The 19,642-nt window shown below is 35.8% G+C and overlaps 1 protein-coding gene across 2 annotated transcripts in view; it reads right to left on the bottom strand.

The window, feature by feature from the left end:
- Positions 1-19,642, bottom strand: part of LOC114053753 (zinc finger homeobox protein 4) — a 200,667-nt gene that overhangs the window by 177,075 nt on the left and 3,950 nt on the right. For both annotated transcript variants that reach the window (XM_027876893.1, XM_027876894.1), the window contains exon 2: positions 19,521-19,642. This exon is cut by the window's right edge and continues 381 nt beyond it. In XM_027876893.1, coding sequence (XP_027732694.1) covers positions 19,521-19,642 — 122 coding nt within the window. The remainder of the gene's footprint in view (positions 1-19,520) is intronic.

The following is a 19,642-nucleotide window of genomic DNA, read 5'->3' as shown; positions in this document are numbered from 1 at the left end:
AGCGGAGGACAAACTAAATATAACAAGGAAAGGCTAAGCTTTAAGCCTCTACAAGGGCACCAATTCTCAAAGCCCAGCAGAGAGCTATGCATACCTCAGGCAAACTTCATGAAGAATCTGCAAAGGATGAAAATGACTTCTAAAAATAGGGACTTGTGAGTTATTTCCTTGACACATGTGTGCTGTAAATTTGAACCCATTTTCCCCTGGACTCTGTATGTACTGGGACAGTATGTCCCAGCCTTTTTGAAATGATGTTTTTAGCCAAAAACAAATATCCCTTTGTGAAAATTAATTGAATCTGGATTGCTGGTAATCAATAAGGAACATATTAGATGGGGCTCATGAGCAACAGTACTAGAAACACTCCCAATCCCTCAGGATTGCCTCTAGAACTCTAAGGAGGGTAGTACACAATTAACTGTCCTCTGGGGACTCTGACAGCACAATCCCAGATTGTAGCCTCCAGGTGGGGTACTAAATTTAGATTCAGCTTAAATTTGCCTCTCTATGGTTTCTAATCATTGTTCCTAGTTCTTCACCCTGGAACCAAGAAAAAATAAGTCAAATCCTCAATTACCCTATTCACTCTTCAAATACTTTAAGAGAGCTCTCATGTGCTCCCCAAATCTATTCTTCTGTAGTCTAAGCATCTTTCATTCTATTCTAGTGCGGCATGTTCTCAAGGTTCTTATAGAAGGAAGCTTCTCACTACTGCTCTTATCACTTTTTTTTTTTTTAAGGAGGGTAAAGCCTGTAGATGGCTGTTATCACCGAGACCAATTAACTTGGACCAAGGGTCCCCCCTGTTTTAATCTTCTTGCCTGTTTTCTCCTTCAATTTCTGGACTGGACTGGATGAAAGAGTGCATAGCACAGTGTGGTGGGAAGAGTACTGAGTATAATCAGAGAGCTTGGATCTGAGTTCTGGCTCTGCTATTTACTGTGACCTTGGCTTGGTTACTTCTCACCTCTGGGCCTCTGTTTTCTCAACTTTTGAATGAGAGGATTTGGGCTAAATGATCTTTAAAGTGTCTTCAATCCTTGAGAGTCTATGATAAGTAGCCCTGAGCTGTAATTTATTAAGAAGATTTTTTAAAGTAAAAATTAATACCTGATCACCTTGTCTTCTGTCACCCTATACTATATGGTAGATGAAGTTCATTAGTAGTACACATACACACGTGCTACACCAGACAGTCAATCAAACTTTTCACTGAGCTTCAGATTCAAAAAAGCAGCTTGAGAAAGTCCTTTGGCATGAGGAATTAGGAAGATTATCATACTTACTTGAATAACTCCCCCCCCCTTTTTTTTAACTACTAAAAATGGAAGGGGGGGATAGAATTAGGCCTTGATAATGTCCTAACAACAGAAAGCCAGACAGTTCTTCGTTTAGTCTCATCCTACCCATCCAGGAAGGCTGAATAGCTATCTGCAGGCCCCTGGATAATAAGAATTTCAAAGAGAACTGATAATCATTTAAATATAATAGGATTATACTAAAACTGCCGAGGATGAGGTGTTCAGGCTATTTAACTTCCTAGCAACTAGTGCAGACTACCAAAGACAGCTAAGATATTTAGATTTTCTTTTCATTATTACACAGAAAAAAAAAGTCCTTCTAGATTTCATGAAACTCTTAACTTCTCTTCTTGTCTAAATTTTGCCTCAACACCCCCCACCCCCGACCCATTTCTTCTCCCCACATATAAGTAGAGTATAAAGCCTGTTAGAACCTTTTTACTTTCACACTTTCCCTTTGAGTGACTTGGGGAAATGGTGTCCACCTGGAAGCATATATGCTGGATGACTTCTAGGAGCAGCCCCTCCCCTAGGCTTGTTAGTTAACTAACAGGGATTGTTGAAAGCCTTGTATGATTTGAATAATCCCACTAAAGTGGTGAAAATAACCAATTAAAGGGGTTTTATTCTACTCATGGTGATGAAGAGTATTCTTTTGGGTCCAAGAAACTCTTCCGAGGTGTCAGAGGAGGAAAGGACATCAATATTTAGATAGACTGTGTCCTAACCTGCAGCTGGTGAGGTGTCTCTTGAAGCTGGAGACCGAGCTCTAGGACAAGCATGGGTACTACCTTAAAGGAGCAGGGGCAAAAAAGAGAATAATGTTAAGAATGATTAAATGCTAGGTCTCTTACTGTATCCTTAGAGGAATGTCAAAATAGATCTCATTATCTTTCTTTCTCAAACCACCCCATTTCCTAACTTCCTTTTTTTTTTTTTTTTCCTGGAGTAGGCCCCACCATTCTTACAGATACCTAAGTATAGAATCTAGGTGGTCATAATCATCTATGTACTATCACTTATATCTAATCAGTTGCCAAGTCTTGCAAATTTTACATCCTTAACATATCTCCAATTCATCCCCTTCTCTGTACCCATGCTACAACCATCCTCTTCTAATTCCTTATCACCTCTAACCTAAATTACTGCAATTAACTCAAAAATTAGTCTCCTTTCAATCTTTCCCCTTTCCAATCCATCCTCCACACAGTTGTCAAATTGACTAGATTCTAGTCTAGAAGCTCTAACCACATTACTTCCAGACTCAAGATCCTTGAATGGCTCCCCATTGCCTTTAGGATAAAATGAAAAATTCCTGTATTTGGCATTTAAAGCCTTTCATATTCTAGCTCCAGTCTATCTTTCTAGGCTGAATATATATATATTAGTCTGCATTCCAGCCAAATTGATTTACTTGCTGCTCCACTGGTGACAGTCTGACTCCGGCCTTTAGGATTTTAGAACTTTTGGTTTGTTTCAAGTCTCATTTCAAGAGCTCCCTACTTAAGAAGACCTCTCCTGAATCTCCCAGTTATTAGTGACCCTTAGAGTCACAAGCTTCTTTGGGAAAGAGACTGTGTCACTTGTACCCCCAGCACCTAGCACAGTGTTCAGCACACAATAGGTATTGAAATGATAGCTGATTGAGTGCAGTATGATGCACTGCCAAGAAATTTTATCTTCTGAAGCTCAAGGAAAACTCCAGGACTTGATCCCCTCCTCCCCCAATCTTGATTGTAATGGTCATATCCAAAGACAATGCTCTTTGCCTACGCAAAGAGGGATTCCCCCCCCCCTTCTCCCCCCTTATCTGGCCAAAAGAAGCCTATACTACTTGATAGAATAGAAGAATACCTGGGTTCCAGGAATAGAATTAGAAAGTATAGCCCAGCGGTACCTGCTAAGAACCACAGAGAGGTGTGGAAAGAATGGCAGACCAGAAGAGATTAGGAACAAGCTCCTTAAACTACCTGTCAGAAACAAGGTAGGAATCAAGAAAGGACAATTTATTTCAGAATTGTAGTCCTGGGGATGGCTGTAGCTCTTTGGTACTTAATGGCTCATCATTCTCAGTTTCTCTTTTGTCTTTTTCATTCTAAAAATATACTTTATTCCATAATATTGTAAACTGTTTGCAAGTTGGGAGATAGTATTGGTATTCTGGGAGAAGGAAAGGACCACAAGTCTTGCAGGAAGTGAGGCAGAGGTTCAACATTCTCTACTTCCATCCCAAATAGCAGAAAGAGTGACTGACAGATCCCTAGATGGGAAACACTGTTAACACTGTTAACAGAAAGTATTAAAAGTCCTGCAATGCCTAGTACCTTGAGCTAGTCTGTCTAGGTAAATCTTTTTTTGTGAGTGGGTGGAGGCGTTGGCTCACACAACTAGTAAGTGTCTAAGATCAAATTTAAACTCAGGTCCTCTTGACTTCTGGGCTGGTGATCTATCCATTGAGCCTCCCTTGGCTCAGGAGGAGAAAGTGAGGCTGGTGACTTTGCACAGCCCTCCGTCACTTAAATCCAAGTCACTTGCATCTCCCTGATGTCATGGTCCTCTTCAAGAACAAAGGACAAACAACAACAACTAGGTAAATATAATGCTTATAGAAAGAAAATCTTTTTTTTTTCTTCTTAAAATTAGGAGCAAAGGGTTGCAATTGGGGTTGTGAGTTGAACGTTTTCACTTCTTTTGGAAACTTAGTAAATCTAAACTAGCCTGAAGAATGCCTACAGCAAGAAATGGAGTATCATAATAGAAAAATCACATGACAAGATAGTTTAAGGAGATTGTTTTCAAATATCAAGCCTGGTTTGGCCAAAAAATTTTCACTGATGTTATACCCATTTGCCAACGTTGATTTAGTTTTACAGGTAAGGGTTTGTTTCTTTTTCTTAAATCTCTGAATGGTAGATATACCAACAAGTCTAAACTTCTTGTAATTTCTCTGTTACTATTTTACAAATCAAGGAAAATGAAAGAATGCTAATCCAACCAAAGCAGTTGTTTTGATTTTTAAAAACCACTCTGTTTTTAAGTCTCTTAAAATGTTTTAGAGAAAAAGTTGTATCAACTGATGCAAGTATGTCTCAAGTTCTGAGTGCTGCATCAACCAATGAACCCAGGAATTTTTAAGAGATGTCTTTTTTCTTAACCAAATTCTTTCCAGTTCCTTGTACTTTTACTAATCATGTGAATCTTGTGAACTGATGTTAGTGCTTATTAAAGGTTTGTGCAGGATCTTTAAAGATCTTTAAGTCTCCCTGGGGACTCAGGATACTTCCTTATACCCTGCAGGAAAGGGTTTCAGAAATATACCTGAAATTGAATTAATTGTGTATGAATAACTGACCCATAATATTTAATTAAGTGTATTTTAAATTTTCCTCTATTTAAAAATATTTTCACACAAATAATGAAAATAATTAGTCTCAGTTAAACCATCTTCAGGATATGGGCAAAAAGAGTCCAGATAATTGAAGTGAGAAAAGAGTATAATATTTGCTTTTGGGGCTGAATTTTCGTCAGTTCTTCTTTCTGACTTTCTTTAGTTTTACCCTGATCTCTTTTAGGCTCTGTGGATATAATGCAGGGTTAATTTTCATATAAAAGTTGGAAACATTTTAGGGTTTTTGGAATGTATCCCAAACTACGGTTACTAATATATTCTTACATGTTTTATACTTACTAATCTGTTTGTTTGAAATATTTATATCATTAGTAATGTTATAATTGCAAAGGACATATTCTGGAATAGTAGATAGAGAAACAGCCTCAGTCATGAAGATATGGTGTCAAGGCCTGCCCCTGAGACATGCTAGCTGCATGACTACAAGTAAATGACTTAACCTCTCAGCATCTCTAGACAACTCTCAAAGACTATAAATTATAGAAAAAGAGTTTCTGATTTGTATGAGTGGGAGAAGATTTTACTCTGGCAGTTCCCTATACCATAAAATCTCAGGTCTAGATTAAAAAAAAAACCCAGCAAAATTGTTTGTTCTTACAGATATTCTGATAGAAAAGCAGTTTTAGTGATGAGTTCATTCAATAGAAGTGATATCAATAGGCACCAAAATGGGGGTGGGGTAGGGAGGATTGCCAAAGTATATTATATTTGTTTGATGTAGATATGGTCTAAATTGCACTGAAAACTTTTCAGTTTGGTCTTTTTGTTTTTATTTCTTCAGTCACCATTTACTAACAATTTCTCCTTGCATACAAAATGAAATGAAAATTTGTAACAATGCAAATGTGATCACTTTAAGTTGCCAAACCAGCATTAGCTGCCCCAGAAGTATAATCTGTTCAGAATTACATAGAGTGGTAGTTAGTCTACATTAAAAATAGTGCCTGAACATCTTTTATGTCTTCCCCTCATTCCATGCTGCATATACAATGACATAATCAAACATCATTGACTGGGCCTCAATTTTAGTGGGGGGGAAATAATTTGAAAAGAAGGCTAGCAGACGGTACTAGCACTCAAGAATCTGGACAATCTGAAGGTTAAGCAGTAAATGCAAATGACATATAATCACAAGAAGGAAAAAAACACCATATATAAAGCTAACAACAGTTATACAGAGATATTCAAATGTATTGAATAGCTGGAGTACAGAAAAGAAAGTAAAAGAATAACAGAGCTTGAATAATTGGAGTGGTCAAAGTCCTAAATTATTGAGTCAACAAAGGGGGAAGAAGTAGAAATGAGAAACAAATTTTTTGAAGAATGTTTATTTGAAAAATGTGATACAGAAAAAATTGCTAGAACTTAGTTAATAGAAATGAATGTGAAGTAAAAGTGAAGGAAGGATTCTTAAATAATATGTAATTATATGACATATGTCATAATATCATTCTTAAATTATACATATAGTATTATATATAAGAATCTCTTTTTTAATTTTACTTAACATCCATTATATAATGTATATAGTGAATTAATGCCAATATATAAAACCAAAAGCTAGTCCCCAATGAGTAAGTGGTCAAAGGACATGAACAGCTTTCAGAAGAAGAAGTACTAACTACAACCATAAGAGAAATTGTTCCAAATCATTAATAATGAAAGAAATGTGAGTCAAAACAACTCTGAGAGTGAAGCCACACACCCATAAAACTGGCAAAGATGACAAAAAATGGGAACAGTCATTGTTGGAGGGGTTGTAGAAAGGCAGGACAACTAATATAGTGTTGTTAAAACTGTGACTTGGTCCAACCATTCTGGAAAGCAATTTTGAACTATGCTAAAAAAAAAATGACTAAAATATGTGTGCTCTATGTCCCAGAAATCCCATCGATAGGAATTTACCTCCCTCCCAAGGAGGTCAATATTTAAAAAAAAAAAAGAAAAAAATGTGTCATAATACTAAAGTCTTCATTGCAGCACATTTTGTGGTAGTAGCAAAGTAGATGTCCATCAATTAGGGAATGAATGGCTAAACAGATCATAATATATTAATGTAATGGAATATTATTGTACTGTAAGAAATATTGAATATGATGAATAAAGAAAAGCATGAAAAACTTATCTGAACTGATATAAAGTGAAGTAATCAGAACCAGGAAAAAAATATACACAATGACAATTACTATTTAAATAGAATGACAACAAACAAAATTGAATGTTGTGAAAATCTATATAATATCTATGCTTATATATATATATGTATGTATTTATATACATACATATCTCACAAATGTTTGGTGAAAACTTCAGTATGGGACATTGGAAAGATCATAAGATCTGGAGTCAAAGGACATAGATTCAAAATTTGGTTTTGTTTCTTATTATCTGTATGACTTTGGGGAAATTACATAACATCTCTGAGCCTTGGTTTCCTCATCTGTAAAGTAAGGAGGTTGGACTACATAACATCTGAAGTCATTTCCATCTCTAAATCTATGTTTATATTATTCTATGAAACACATATAGCTCATCCTTTTCTTCCTAATTGAACTAATTGTTTTCACAGTGTCAGAATTTCATCCTTCAGCACATAACCTCCTTCTAGAGCCAAGTTGATCTGGTGATTGTTTAGCACCCATAGAAGACAGGAGTAAAGGTAGATAATTGAGGATGAATAAAAAAGTGGCATTATTCCTTAAGAGTAATGTCAGGAACAAAAGAATCCAGAATGAAATGAGGCTAAGGATTTATGTTAAGGACAACCCAAAAAAGGCTCTACTAGCCTTTTGGAGCTAAAAGCCTATTTGGAATAAAAGGAAGATTTTTAAAAAGGGCTAATATTGCAGCTACTCTTGGTGAGCAGAATAGTGATCATGGATGATGAAGTGAAAGTTAAAAAAAAAACTACTTTACTCCTATTTTGCTTCTGTTTTCTCTACCAAGAGTTATCTTCAGATTGAGAAACACAGGACAAAAATGTTTAATGAGGAACTGAGACTCAAGAGGTTATGAGTTGATGAGAATATCTAGCTACCCCATGATGAATTGAAGTCACTAAGTCCAGAAAAACTGCATCTCAGAGAAATGAAAGAATTTTAAATGTGGGTGATTTTTGAAAAAAATTTCAAGAATAGAAGAGGGTTTTTTTTCTTTAAATAAGGCTACAGACTAGCAAATGTTGTCCCTGTTTTCAAAAAAGCAAAGAAAATAGACTTCAAATTAAGGGCCCCTTCACTTGAATTCCTAGTAAAAGATGTGTATTGAAAAGGCATGGTTTGTGAAAACTCTAAAGGAGGAGCAGTATCACCGTAAGCCAACATGGGCTCACTAAAATCAAATCCTACTGGATTAACCTCATTTTGTTGTTGTTGATTTTAATAGAATTTTTAGCCTATTGTATCAGGAAAATTATTTAGACTTGTCTATACACACACACACACATACACACACAAATGTAGATGTACATGTATAAATATATATAGATATATAGGAGTATATCTCTACATATGTTTTATTCACATGAAATATTTAAATATTTGTTGCTCTTAGATTAAATATGTGGATTTCAGAAAAACATTTGATAGTCTTTTCCATGTATATACCTGGAGGCAAAATGAAAACATATGGTATGTATAGTAGCACAATGAGGCAGACTGAGAAAAAGTTGCATTACTGGGCCCAAATGGTACGCATCAATTTTAAACCAATAGGATTTTTGTTGAGTATCAAAGGACTTTTCCCTCTTGTTTTATTCAATGATTGTTTGTTTAATAGATGAACATATAGCTGAAATGCATATCAAATGTGTAGATGACCCAAAGCTGGGAAGATAGCTAACAGACTGGATCACAGAATAAGGATCCAAAATTTCTTGACAGACTAGAACAGTAGAAATTCAAAAGAGACAAGTGTGAAATCATATATATACACATATGTATATATGCATATGTATATATATATATAAGTGGATAAAATTAAAGTTATAGATGGAATACACATCAAATATATGGATGATACAAAGCTGGGAAGATAACTTGTATATTATTTGAATCACAGAATGTGATTAACTAACAAAATATTTTTGACAAACTAGAATGGTAGGACATGAAAGTATACAAAAGAATTTGTACAGAATTCACTGACAGATTCTCTTTTCATTACATAGGCTGCTTTCAGGGTCTAAGTCAAGTCAAGTCAACAAACACCTCTTTTGTGCCAGGTACTGTGCTATTGTGCTCTGAATACTGCACCACTCTCAAGGAGCTCACAGTCTTTGCAGATGCTTTGGGAAACTATTCTTTCTTTTAGACTATTTCATAAATTAGTTCATATATAAAAAAGTCCTTTAATACATATAAATAATAACTTGCTGTTATAAAAACTGTAGTGTGGCTTCCAAAGTATCTCCCATTTATATGTTTCCAGCCTCTGGCAAAATTGTAAAGATGGCAAAATTTGTTTTTGATTCTTTCAACTTCTGCTTTCTATGTCTTTTCCCATTCCTTTTATCTCTTCCTCAGATACCCAGTGCTGCCAAATTCTGCACTGTTACCAAAGGGAAAAATCTCAGAAACTCATCCACAGGAAAATGTTGTATACTTAAGATACTACCACTTCCCAGAGTTTGCACATTTAAGAAGGTAGAGAAAGAGATGATGCCGATGATAATCATTAATACAGAAGAATGAATCATTTTAAAAAAATATAGGATTTCAATCATCAAAAGAGATGAAATTTTTAATGGGGATTTTCCAAATGCACCTGAAATCATATAACTAACTAACTCTGAATGCCATGCTTCATCTAGGTGGAAGGCAGATCCTGTTGAGATAAAGCCCAATTCAATCTTTTGAGGCAACACATCTTTTAATAATTTCAAGCTAAGTCAACTTTTTTTTTTTTTTACTTTTTAGTGAGGCAATAGGGGTAAAGTGACTCACCCAGGATCACACAGCTAGTAAGTGTCAAGTGTCTGAAGCTGGATTTGAACTCAGGTCCTTCTGACTCCAAGGCCAGAGCTCTATGCACTGCACCACCTGGCTGCCCTAAGCCAACTTTTAAAGGTGAAAAACCTATCCCTAAATCGGGCTTACCTTATATATAGGTGAGACCAACAACAGAGTCTTCCTACCTTGGATTCCAATCTGCCTCTACTTTTATCCACATTTGAGGAGCTATAAAGATACCCTTAACCCTTATTTCCCATGAAATAAGCTACCAAGGAGTAAGGTTATTTATCTCCAGATTCTGCTTGGGAAGAGAGCTTGAAAGAATAACAGCTGGGAAGCAATCTGGGCAGTAAACTATAGAGGAATTTACTTGGGTTAGATTGAGGGGTAAAGAAAGGGTGGTGAGAAATTAACATGTTTTTTCTTTATCTCTTTGCATTCCCATTGTTCTTTCATCTCCTTTTTGTACTTTTTCCCCTTTTGGCTATCATCCCCCCTAGCATATGGCTAAAACTTTTAAGCTGACAAAGGTCTGGAGTGGTTTGCCATTTCCTTCTCCAGCTCATTTTACAGATGAGGAAACTGAGGCAAATAGGGTTAAGTGACTTGCCCAGGGTCACACGGCTAGTAAGTGTCTGAGGCCAGATTTGAATTCAGAAAGATGAGCTTTCCTGTCTCCAGGCTCAACACTCTATTCACTGTACCACTTAGCTGCCCAAGATTGCCTGTAAGATGTCTTTTTTAGGTCATGTATGCCCAGAAAAACCCAAAATGGGGTCATGAAGAGTTGAACATGACTTAAACAACTCAACAATAGTAACAAAATGTTGTCGCACACCTTTCTAACTGCCAATAATGGTCCTAGGCTAATAATCACAATAATAGAAGAGATATTGAAAGTCTCTCCCTAGAGAACTCAGAAAAATACTTTCCAAGTATCATTCATTCATGAAGGTCGTCCCTACTACCCTACAGTAATGGTTATAAATTAATGCGCAACTTACATAATTAGAGAATTTCAGAGTTGGAAGGACCTTTAGCAGCTGTCTAATCTATAACAAACAAAAAATAAATCTTCACCATAGCACACCTAGCCTTTGTCTGAAGACCTCTAAGTGAGGAGGAACCCATTAACTCCTGAGGCAGCCCTCAGGTAATGGGTTAAAGTTGCTCCCTGCCATATAGCTACAAATCTATGCTACTTCCATAGAATGGTCTTTCCTCCCACCCACAATGTCCTAGTTTTGTATACAGGGTCATGAAATGGTGACTATTCTTCTATAATTAATTAGGGGATAGTCATTAACTTTGCTTCATAAAATCTCTTTACCCCTACTTTGTCCTGAATTACACTGACAATTCCCATAATATGAGTCTTCTGACTCTCTACTTCGCTCTGCCTTATGCTTGAGTGTGGGTTCAGCCTGAAAGTGAACTTGATGTGAAGCATGTACAGTAGAGCCCAGAGAAACCAGCTGTTATGGAAGCAGGTTCGTGGTCACTCTACACATACCAGCTCCTCCTCACTCTACTCTGGGCCAAGACCCTTTCATCAGTGTCGGGCCTGGTTAACATATGACTGAATTGCATCACTGCACAGCATCATAGAACTCTTTTGTATTAATGAGTACTGAGTGATTCATCCCCTCCCCCTAACCAAAAGTGGAGTAACAAACCAGAGAACTAAGATAATTATTTTTGGCAGCGTATTTGCCTCAGTTCCTCAAATGTCACCTTTAGGAAGGTGTGTAGACAAAGTGGTTTACAAATTCTGATTACAAAATTACTATCTTTAAGGTTATATTCCCTAAACAATGACATAAAGTGATCTACAGTATGGGGGGGGGTCCACAATCAATCAAGAAACATTTATTAAGCATTTACTATGTACCAGCCAGCTAGATGGTTTAGTAGATAAAGCATTAGGCCTAGAATCAAGAAGACCTGAGTTCAAATCAAACCTCAGACACTTAATAGCTGTGTGACCCTGGGCAAGTCACTTAACCTGTTTGCCTTAATCTACTGGAGAAGGAAATGGCAGACCACTCCAGTGCCATTTGCCAAGAAAACCCATTGACAGTATTGGCAAGCTATTGTCCATGGGGTCATGAAGAGTTGGACATTAATGAACAACTGAACAACAACAAACCAGGCATTGTGCTAAGCTTTGGTGATGCAAAATAAGGCAAAAACATAGTCCCTGCCCTCAAGGAGCTCATGTAAAGAGGGAGACAATGTATACATACATCTGTATGCATAAGGTAAATACAAAAGAAATTAATGGGGACTTTAGAGAAGCTGGCACTAGACACTAAGGGGACCTGGAAAGCATTACTGCAGAAGCTTGAACTAAGTGTGAAAGAGAGGTAGAGACATTAAGAGTCAGAGGTTGGGGGCAGGGCAGGGCATTGCAGGTGTGAGGGAAAACCAGTGTAAAGACACAGACAGAAGATGGAATGTCACATATAAGTAACAGCAAATAAGCCAGGAGAGCTGCACTGTACAATGTGTAGAGGGGAACAATGTGTTAAAGAATGTAGAGATAGGAAGGAGCCAAATAGAGGAGCTTGCATTGAATCCCAGAGGTAATAGAGAGCAACTGGAATTTATTGAGTAACATGGTCGAAACTACACTTTAGAAGAATCATGTTGGTAACTGTGTGGAGGACTGATCAGTGCATGGAGAAAACTTAGGAGAAAACTAAGGCAGACAGACCAGTTTGAAGACCAACAGCCTAGGTGATGAAGACTTGACATAGGGTGGTGGTCATGGGAGTGGAGATAACAGGAAGTAGGCAAGAAATACTGTCAAAAAAGAAATTATAAGATTTGGCAACTGAAAATGAAGTTGCCAAGCTACTTACTTCTATTTTCTGTTTGTTTGGTAAGAATGTCGGTAGAAAAAAGTGAAGAACATTGTTCTTTTCCCATAATAATCTATAAATTAGAACTTGATGTTGATTGATACATATTTTATTAAAGAAATTAACTCCAAGGAGGGGGTAGATTTAGTAAATCTGTCAGTCACATTTTACTGTGTGATTACATTAATCACACATCCTAACTGGAGAAATGGGGAATGAGAAGGAAAAGAAAAGATCGTGAGACATTTGAGGAGGGCAGGTCTTGGACAGATACTAAAATGATAAAAGAAAATCTTTTCAAATATCAGCAAATAGTATGGGAACACTGGATGCCTTAGGAGAAGATGGAAGAGTGCCAACAGGACATGGAAGAGGGTAGTACTCCAATAAACAACTTCACCTAGGTTTATAATTTGACATGAGGCTAAATCCATTATTTTCACACACACACACACACACACACACACACACAATAATTTTATTGCCACTCTGGACTGAGTAGAGTAGGTTACCTATGCCTAGCATAAGCTTTCATCTTCATCTATATTTATGTGTAAAAACTCATATGTGTGTGTGTAAAGACACACTTCTATACTTCTAAAAGCAGAGTGCTTTGTTGTCCTCTGCCAACAAAATTACTCCTCCCAAACTTCTTAACTTGCCTGTTTCTACATAGGTCACCGCTATCCTTCTAGTCACCCAACTTCTCAACCGAGTAGTTATCATTGATTATTCATTCTCCCTCACTTGCTAATTTAATCAGTGCTGTCTTGTGAATTCTACTGACACAACATCTCTCCTGTTCACCCATTCTTACTCCACTCACATTGTCACCACCCTTGTCATCTCTAACTTGGATTTGCAATAACTTTCTAATTAGTACTTCTCCCTTAATTATCTCCCCTATTTTGATCCATCCTCTGCACAGTTACCAAAAGGTAGATTTAATGCACAAGACTATTTCACTTTCCTGCTCCAGAATTTCCTCTAAATGCTTTTCCTCTAAATGCAAACTTTATTGTTTAACTTCAAAAATCTTTTACAATCTGGCTTCAGTCTATCTTTCCAGATATATTCATCTTCCTCCACCTACATACTTCAGCCAAACCGGCCTAATCGCTATTCCTTGTACAAAAGTCTTTCTCTCATTTCCAAGTCTTTGCACATACAGTCCCCCATGACAGGTATGATCTTCCTTCTCTCCTCTTACTTCCTCGACATTAGGATGATGAGCTACCTTCAAGGCTGAACTCAAGTGCCATCTCCTATAAAAGTCCTTTCAGTATTCCCCTCAGTTGGTAGTGGACCTCCCCCCTCCCCCACTTCCACAATTACTTTGCATGTTTTGTATTTGCTTAGCTAGGCTATTTAGACCATTTCCTTCTGGTGTAATATAAGCCCCTTGAGGTCAAGGATTGCTTTTGTCTTTGTGTCTCAAGTGCCTAGCACAGTGCCTCATATATGGTAGGTGCTGAATAAATGTGTGTTGGATGAATGAAAATAATAAATCACATTCCTAGCACATGACACAATAAACTTTCTGCCATTTGAAAAATAAAGTGCCTATACTTAATTAGCCATTTTATTCTATAAAGGCATGTTATAGCAAATGTTTCATTTAAAAAAAAACAGTAGTAGATAAAAGGATCAGAGCTAATCAATTAAATTATGATTTAAAAAACCAATAATTTATAAATTGCTATTAGCTGAATATCTATTTAATCTGTATACTTATGTGTAAGTATTAGACCTACATATACTGTCCCATGATACAAAATATTATTTCAACTTTCTTCTTATCTTTGGACATAATAAAAAAATAAATAATTTGAATTACAATTTCTTTTTTTTTTTAAATCCAGATGCTGGAATTAAATTTCACACTACACTTCAACCTTGAAACGAACATAAATCTGAAACTAATAAAAAATGGCAATAATTTCCGTAGTTAGGTTAATGTTTAGCAGCAGAGAATAACTTTTGTTTATCTCTGAAAACAGCTTTCTTCATCTAAACAAATGGCTGCAATAAGATTAAGTGAAACTTGTTTTTGGTTTCTTAGATGCACAGACATTCCAATTTCCTTCTGCATGATGATTTTTACGCAAATATGTGACACACAATCTCTTGACCTCTTTTGCCATCATACTGGGACAATGACAGTTTAATAATTGGAATGGCACATATCTGGTATATTTGATTTTGAATTACAAAGTTAGACATAAGCCTATTGAAATGAAAATACTTGTGACTCCCTGTTAGTTCTAAACTGATCAGGTTATCATTGTTTCATATTAGAAAAAGCAAATAAGGTGGTTAGAGCTAATTGTGCCACTTTGATTTCCTTTCTTACATTCTTTCTCCAACACACCTCCTCTCATTCTCGCTTGGTCCTCGATTTCTAGTTCTTAACCCTAGTTCTTTCATCCATAACATGGATAATGAGAAAACCCCAAAAATGTTCCTTGGGGGAATGTTTCACTATAAAGTTACCTAAGGATTAAATCCCACTTGGGTTTCTTTGCTCATGATAGAGACAATCTATGCGTTCACTATTCCCAGTTGATTTAAAATACAAATATGCAAACACCATTATGGAATCCAGACAGACTAGTCTGCTTCACTTCTCTCAAATGGAAAAAAAGGGGGAGAAGGGATATAAGGGAGCACTGTACTGTAATTAAACTTTTGATTTTTGAAGGAGAAAATCAGTGGACACCTCACTTTAAAAAATAGTATAAGTTCAGCTGAAGAGCAGGTGCTGCATGGTATTTGCATTTCCTGCATAGAAAGGAAGATCTACCAGCTGACCATGAAAATTCTTGACCCCAACCGACAGAAGGCTGGACTCTAAATCCAACCTGTAAAATATTGCAAGAGCCTCCTTTGTTCTTTTAGTTTAACTATCTAAAATTGTGCATTTGTTATTATGTTTTTTTATTGGGCTCTTTGGAAACGTTCGTGATGATTTGTGATATATAGAACACATAATTGCTGTTATAAAAATGGAAGATTTATTTTGTGGAAACATTTTTACTTATTGATTTATTCACTAATTAAATATTTTGGTGCAGGATACGTGAAGCTTATTCTAGTAGGGGCTGGAGGGAAAACAACAATGGGAAAATTAACAAGACATGACACCAATATGCTTATGTTTGCCATTAGATGAATGCAACCAAGTTTAGAAAACTGTTAAGTTGAAAATACTCATGCATTAAAGACTTAAGAAATTCCTAAATATAAAATAGATTTACTAATGAAGCAGATTATATTTTCGTACTGGTACTTATCAATTTTATTTTAAATGTATTCATGAAAAAGTTGAAATTGAAATTAAGGTGACTCTAAATTTCTTTTGTATAAGTTTTATTTCATGATTCAACTTTGTTTCATACTAGCTTTCCAGAGGAAAGCTCACCTAGGTCATGTTATCTTTTTAAATTAGAAAAATATAATGCTTTGTACTTCAGAAAGTTCTACCATAAAACAAAAGGTTTTTTTTTTCTTGAGGAAGGTTTGACCAAAATTGCTTTTCCTTTTTAAAAATATAAATAAATAAATTCAAAGTAAAATATTATTGCCAAAACCTGAATACAGCTATGCTTGTTTTTTTTTTCCTGTCATCGTTAGCAACAGACATAAAGGTATTCTGTTTTTGAGCCCATATGGAAAGATCATCAACACTTTCTGCCTCTGGGTCCTTTGCCAAAATACCATATCCCACATGCCTTTTACCTTAAACATAAAAGAAAAGGTGTTTTTCTGGTCAAATAAAGAAATAATTTTTACTAGCATGCGTCTAATGTTTAAGCTGCCTAAATCCTGCCAAAGACATTAAAACACCATCTGTAAAACAGATTTTCACTAAATTGATCATTTTAAAGTTAAGCAGCTAGGCAGATGATGCTTTAGGACTAACCTTTAACCTTTAACCTCCTTAAACTAGAATTAGGTTACACACTTCTCTTAGGTAATACTTTAGTTGGAGAGCAGGAGAAGTGATCTATTCAAGTTGAACTGACAAATTATAGTCTTTATAGTGTTCTAAATCAATACATTGTCAATAAGAGAAAAAGTAAGAGAAGTCTATTCATAGCTCAGTATTCGCCTTTGGTAAATACTGATTCTCATTTTTTTTTTTTCTTTAAAATTTAACTAACTAATCTGATATGTGAATACCATTATGAATTCAGCACCTGAACTCTAATGTAATTATAGATCATCAAATAAGAAACTACCTTAAGTCTAATTTTGATGTTTTACCCATATTTTCTCTTATAAATTATTGCTTTTTTGTTATTGTCCAGATTTTCTCAATTAAAATTATTATTACTTATCAACCAATTACATTTTTGGGCACAAGGCCACTAAGCTTTCTGTTTCTATTGTCCTTGATTTGCTTGACAATGACTTCACGTCTGGCTGCCACACAGAGCTGCCATCATTCAAAAGGAGAACAAATTACAGTGGAAAATGGCATCCTTAAAATGGCCTAGGTAGGTAGAGATGTACGGATGTATGCAATGAAGGGACAGAGGGACAGTTACAATAATACGTACAGCACCATTACTAACACTGAAGCTTTCTAAACCTGGAAAACTTCAACTTTTTGATAAATGGAAATGCACTTAGTTGCTATGGAGCATTCCCCCCCTTTATTAATAGTTATTAAATACTTCTTATTGGCTACAGTAAAAGATTATGGCATAATTTTCTAATATCACATTTTAATAGACTGACTACAAGGGCTTCCCCCCCCCCCCAAAATCCACAACTGAAACTATGGTCACTAAAAGGAAGATTGTTCCCTTCCCTCTTCCACTCCCTGCCACCCCACTGGCATTACCATACTAAGAGATGTACTTGAATGATACAGTAATAAGAAAGCTAGACATTTTTTTAAAAATCATAATAAAATGAATAATGCAGGAGGGCAAGACTATCTTTTCTTTTTACTTTGCAATATTGTGAAAAAAATTTATCTTAAAGTAGTCAGTTACTTTTCCACCTAACAAACTCTGATTTCCCTTACAGCTTTTAAATCTATGCTTGCAAACAGTCATCCTCTTTAGCCCTTCATAGCTGGTAAACATTCAAAGACAATAGCAAACTGTCCCTGCAGTGAAATCTATGAAGGCATCTTCTACAAAGAATGGTCAATGACTGTAAGAACTGTTCACTTCTCTCTAAAATGAGGAGGTTGGACTAGCCTGATCTCTGAGGTTCCTTCCAACTTTGACATTCTATATTATTCTATCTAAGTAAGACACCTTCAAAAAATTTTAAGAAAAAAGAAAACACCATCACTCTGCCATTCTTCAAGCTTCCATATGATATTAATAAAATCGAAAATTTCATACATTTCCATCTTATGTGCCAAGCAAGTTAACTTAATTGTTAGAGGAGCGTGCTGTTTGAGTGTAAACACAGTTCATGAATATTCTATATGACTCCCAGGGCCTAGAGCTATTATTTATACAAAATTAATATTTTTCTTCTCCTAGGTATTCTGAAAATTTTAATACTTTGAACTAGCAATAGAAAGACATTTACAATCAAACTTTCATCAACTAACCAAAATCACTGAAGTGTAATACAGTTCCTCCTTTGTATTTTGTTTTTAATGTCATAAGCTTAGGAAACTTCCATCTTATGCTGAGGCCTTCTTCTCTCAAGTACTATAAGCCAAGTCTAACACTTTCATTCCTGATCTGTAAAGCATTGATATTGAAGAAAAGACGATACAAATTCAGACACTAGGTCCATACCACCATGTGTAGTATTTCTACCTCTAATAAAACTTCAGACAAGGGGGGGAAAAAAACCTAGCCTCATGAGTAGAACTAAAACCAACAAAATTAAGAATGTTTGTAGCCAAGGTAGAAATCCACAGTTTGTCCCCTCTCGTGTTTATTTTAAAAATATGATTTCAAAACGCATAGGTATTGTAATCAGTAGTTGACTCCTGATAGTTTAGTTATCACTGATTTCTAGTATAAATCAATAGATAACACTTGCAAAATGGATTTTGTAATCATATTTTGAGCTTGTTACAATGACTAATGGTTTGCAATATTTCCTGAATTTTAATATCCCCTAGACAAAAGAAGTTTTTAATAAGTTACAAAGTTATTCATCATGGAAATGGATGTGTTACATTTGTATATGAACCAAGACAATCAAGCCAATCCAGTAAACACACTGCAGAGAATAAATTACCCAGTAATTAGGGTTTGGAAAAAGTCATGACAAGTTGTGTAATAAATGGTGTTCATCACTTGCACATATTCATCACATCTGCATAGTCTTTTCCAGTAAAGATAAAAATACATTTGCCACAATCTGAACATATTTATTGACACCACACCCTTTAATGTCTGCAAAAAAAATAAAATAAAATAAAAAGCATGACTGGCTTGGGACAGAGGCATGTGAAATGATGACAATGTTTACTTTTGAACACTTTCTAATAAAGCTCTGTGAGAGTATGTTTACTCTGTGTTACTGTGAACACGGAGGATAACAGTCATGTTTTGATAGATTATGTTTGTCAACAGGCTTATATGCCAAAAGATGATGTCTTCCCGACTCAGAACATGGATTTTCCCTTCTACTCCCCACCCCCACCTTGCTCTCAGTCAATAAATATCTAGCTAACAAAGTTGCCGTTAAAAAAAAAAAAAAAGGAAGAAACCATACAAACCCTATCGACTATGAAACTATATGGAAAAGCCATTTTATCTTGGGAAGCTAAGAATCCAATTGGCACTAAAGGAACACACGTAACTGGACATTAAATAGTTTTCTTGAACAAATTCTTCAAGTTCCATGTACCATGACTAAGAAGTATGATTTTAGTACTGTTAACCAGAAAACATGTTACTCCATCCTTTAATTTGTTCTTTCCTTGAAGGTTTGTGCTGCAAGCTTTGAAACAGTTAATTTCTTTCTCTACTTTGTGCCAACTGAAATGGATGTCACTGCTTACCTTGTATAGTTTCAGGGCTGCTTCGTGCCTGTGATTGGTGGTATGTAAGCGCAATTTATCCACACTGTTGGTGTAGTAGTCACAGGCGTTACATTTTAGGTGAACTGGGTTGCCAATGGCGA

The sequence above is a fragment of the Vombatus ursinus genome, unplaced genomic scaffold (assembly GCF_900497805.2).
Source record: "Vombatus ursinus unplaced genomic scaffold, bare-nosed wombat genome assembly UNPS02014812.1, whole genome shotgun sequence".
NCBI lineage: Eukaryota > Metazoa > Chordata > Mammalia > Diprotodontia > Vombatidae > Vombatus > Vombatus ursinus.
The sequence above is the reverse complement of the archived record's forward strand: the minus strand, read 5'-3'. Positions and strand labels throughout refer to the sequence as shown.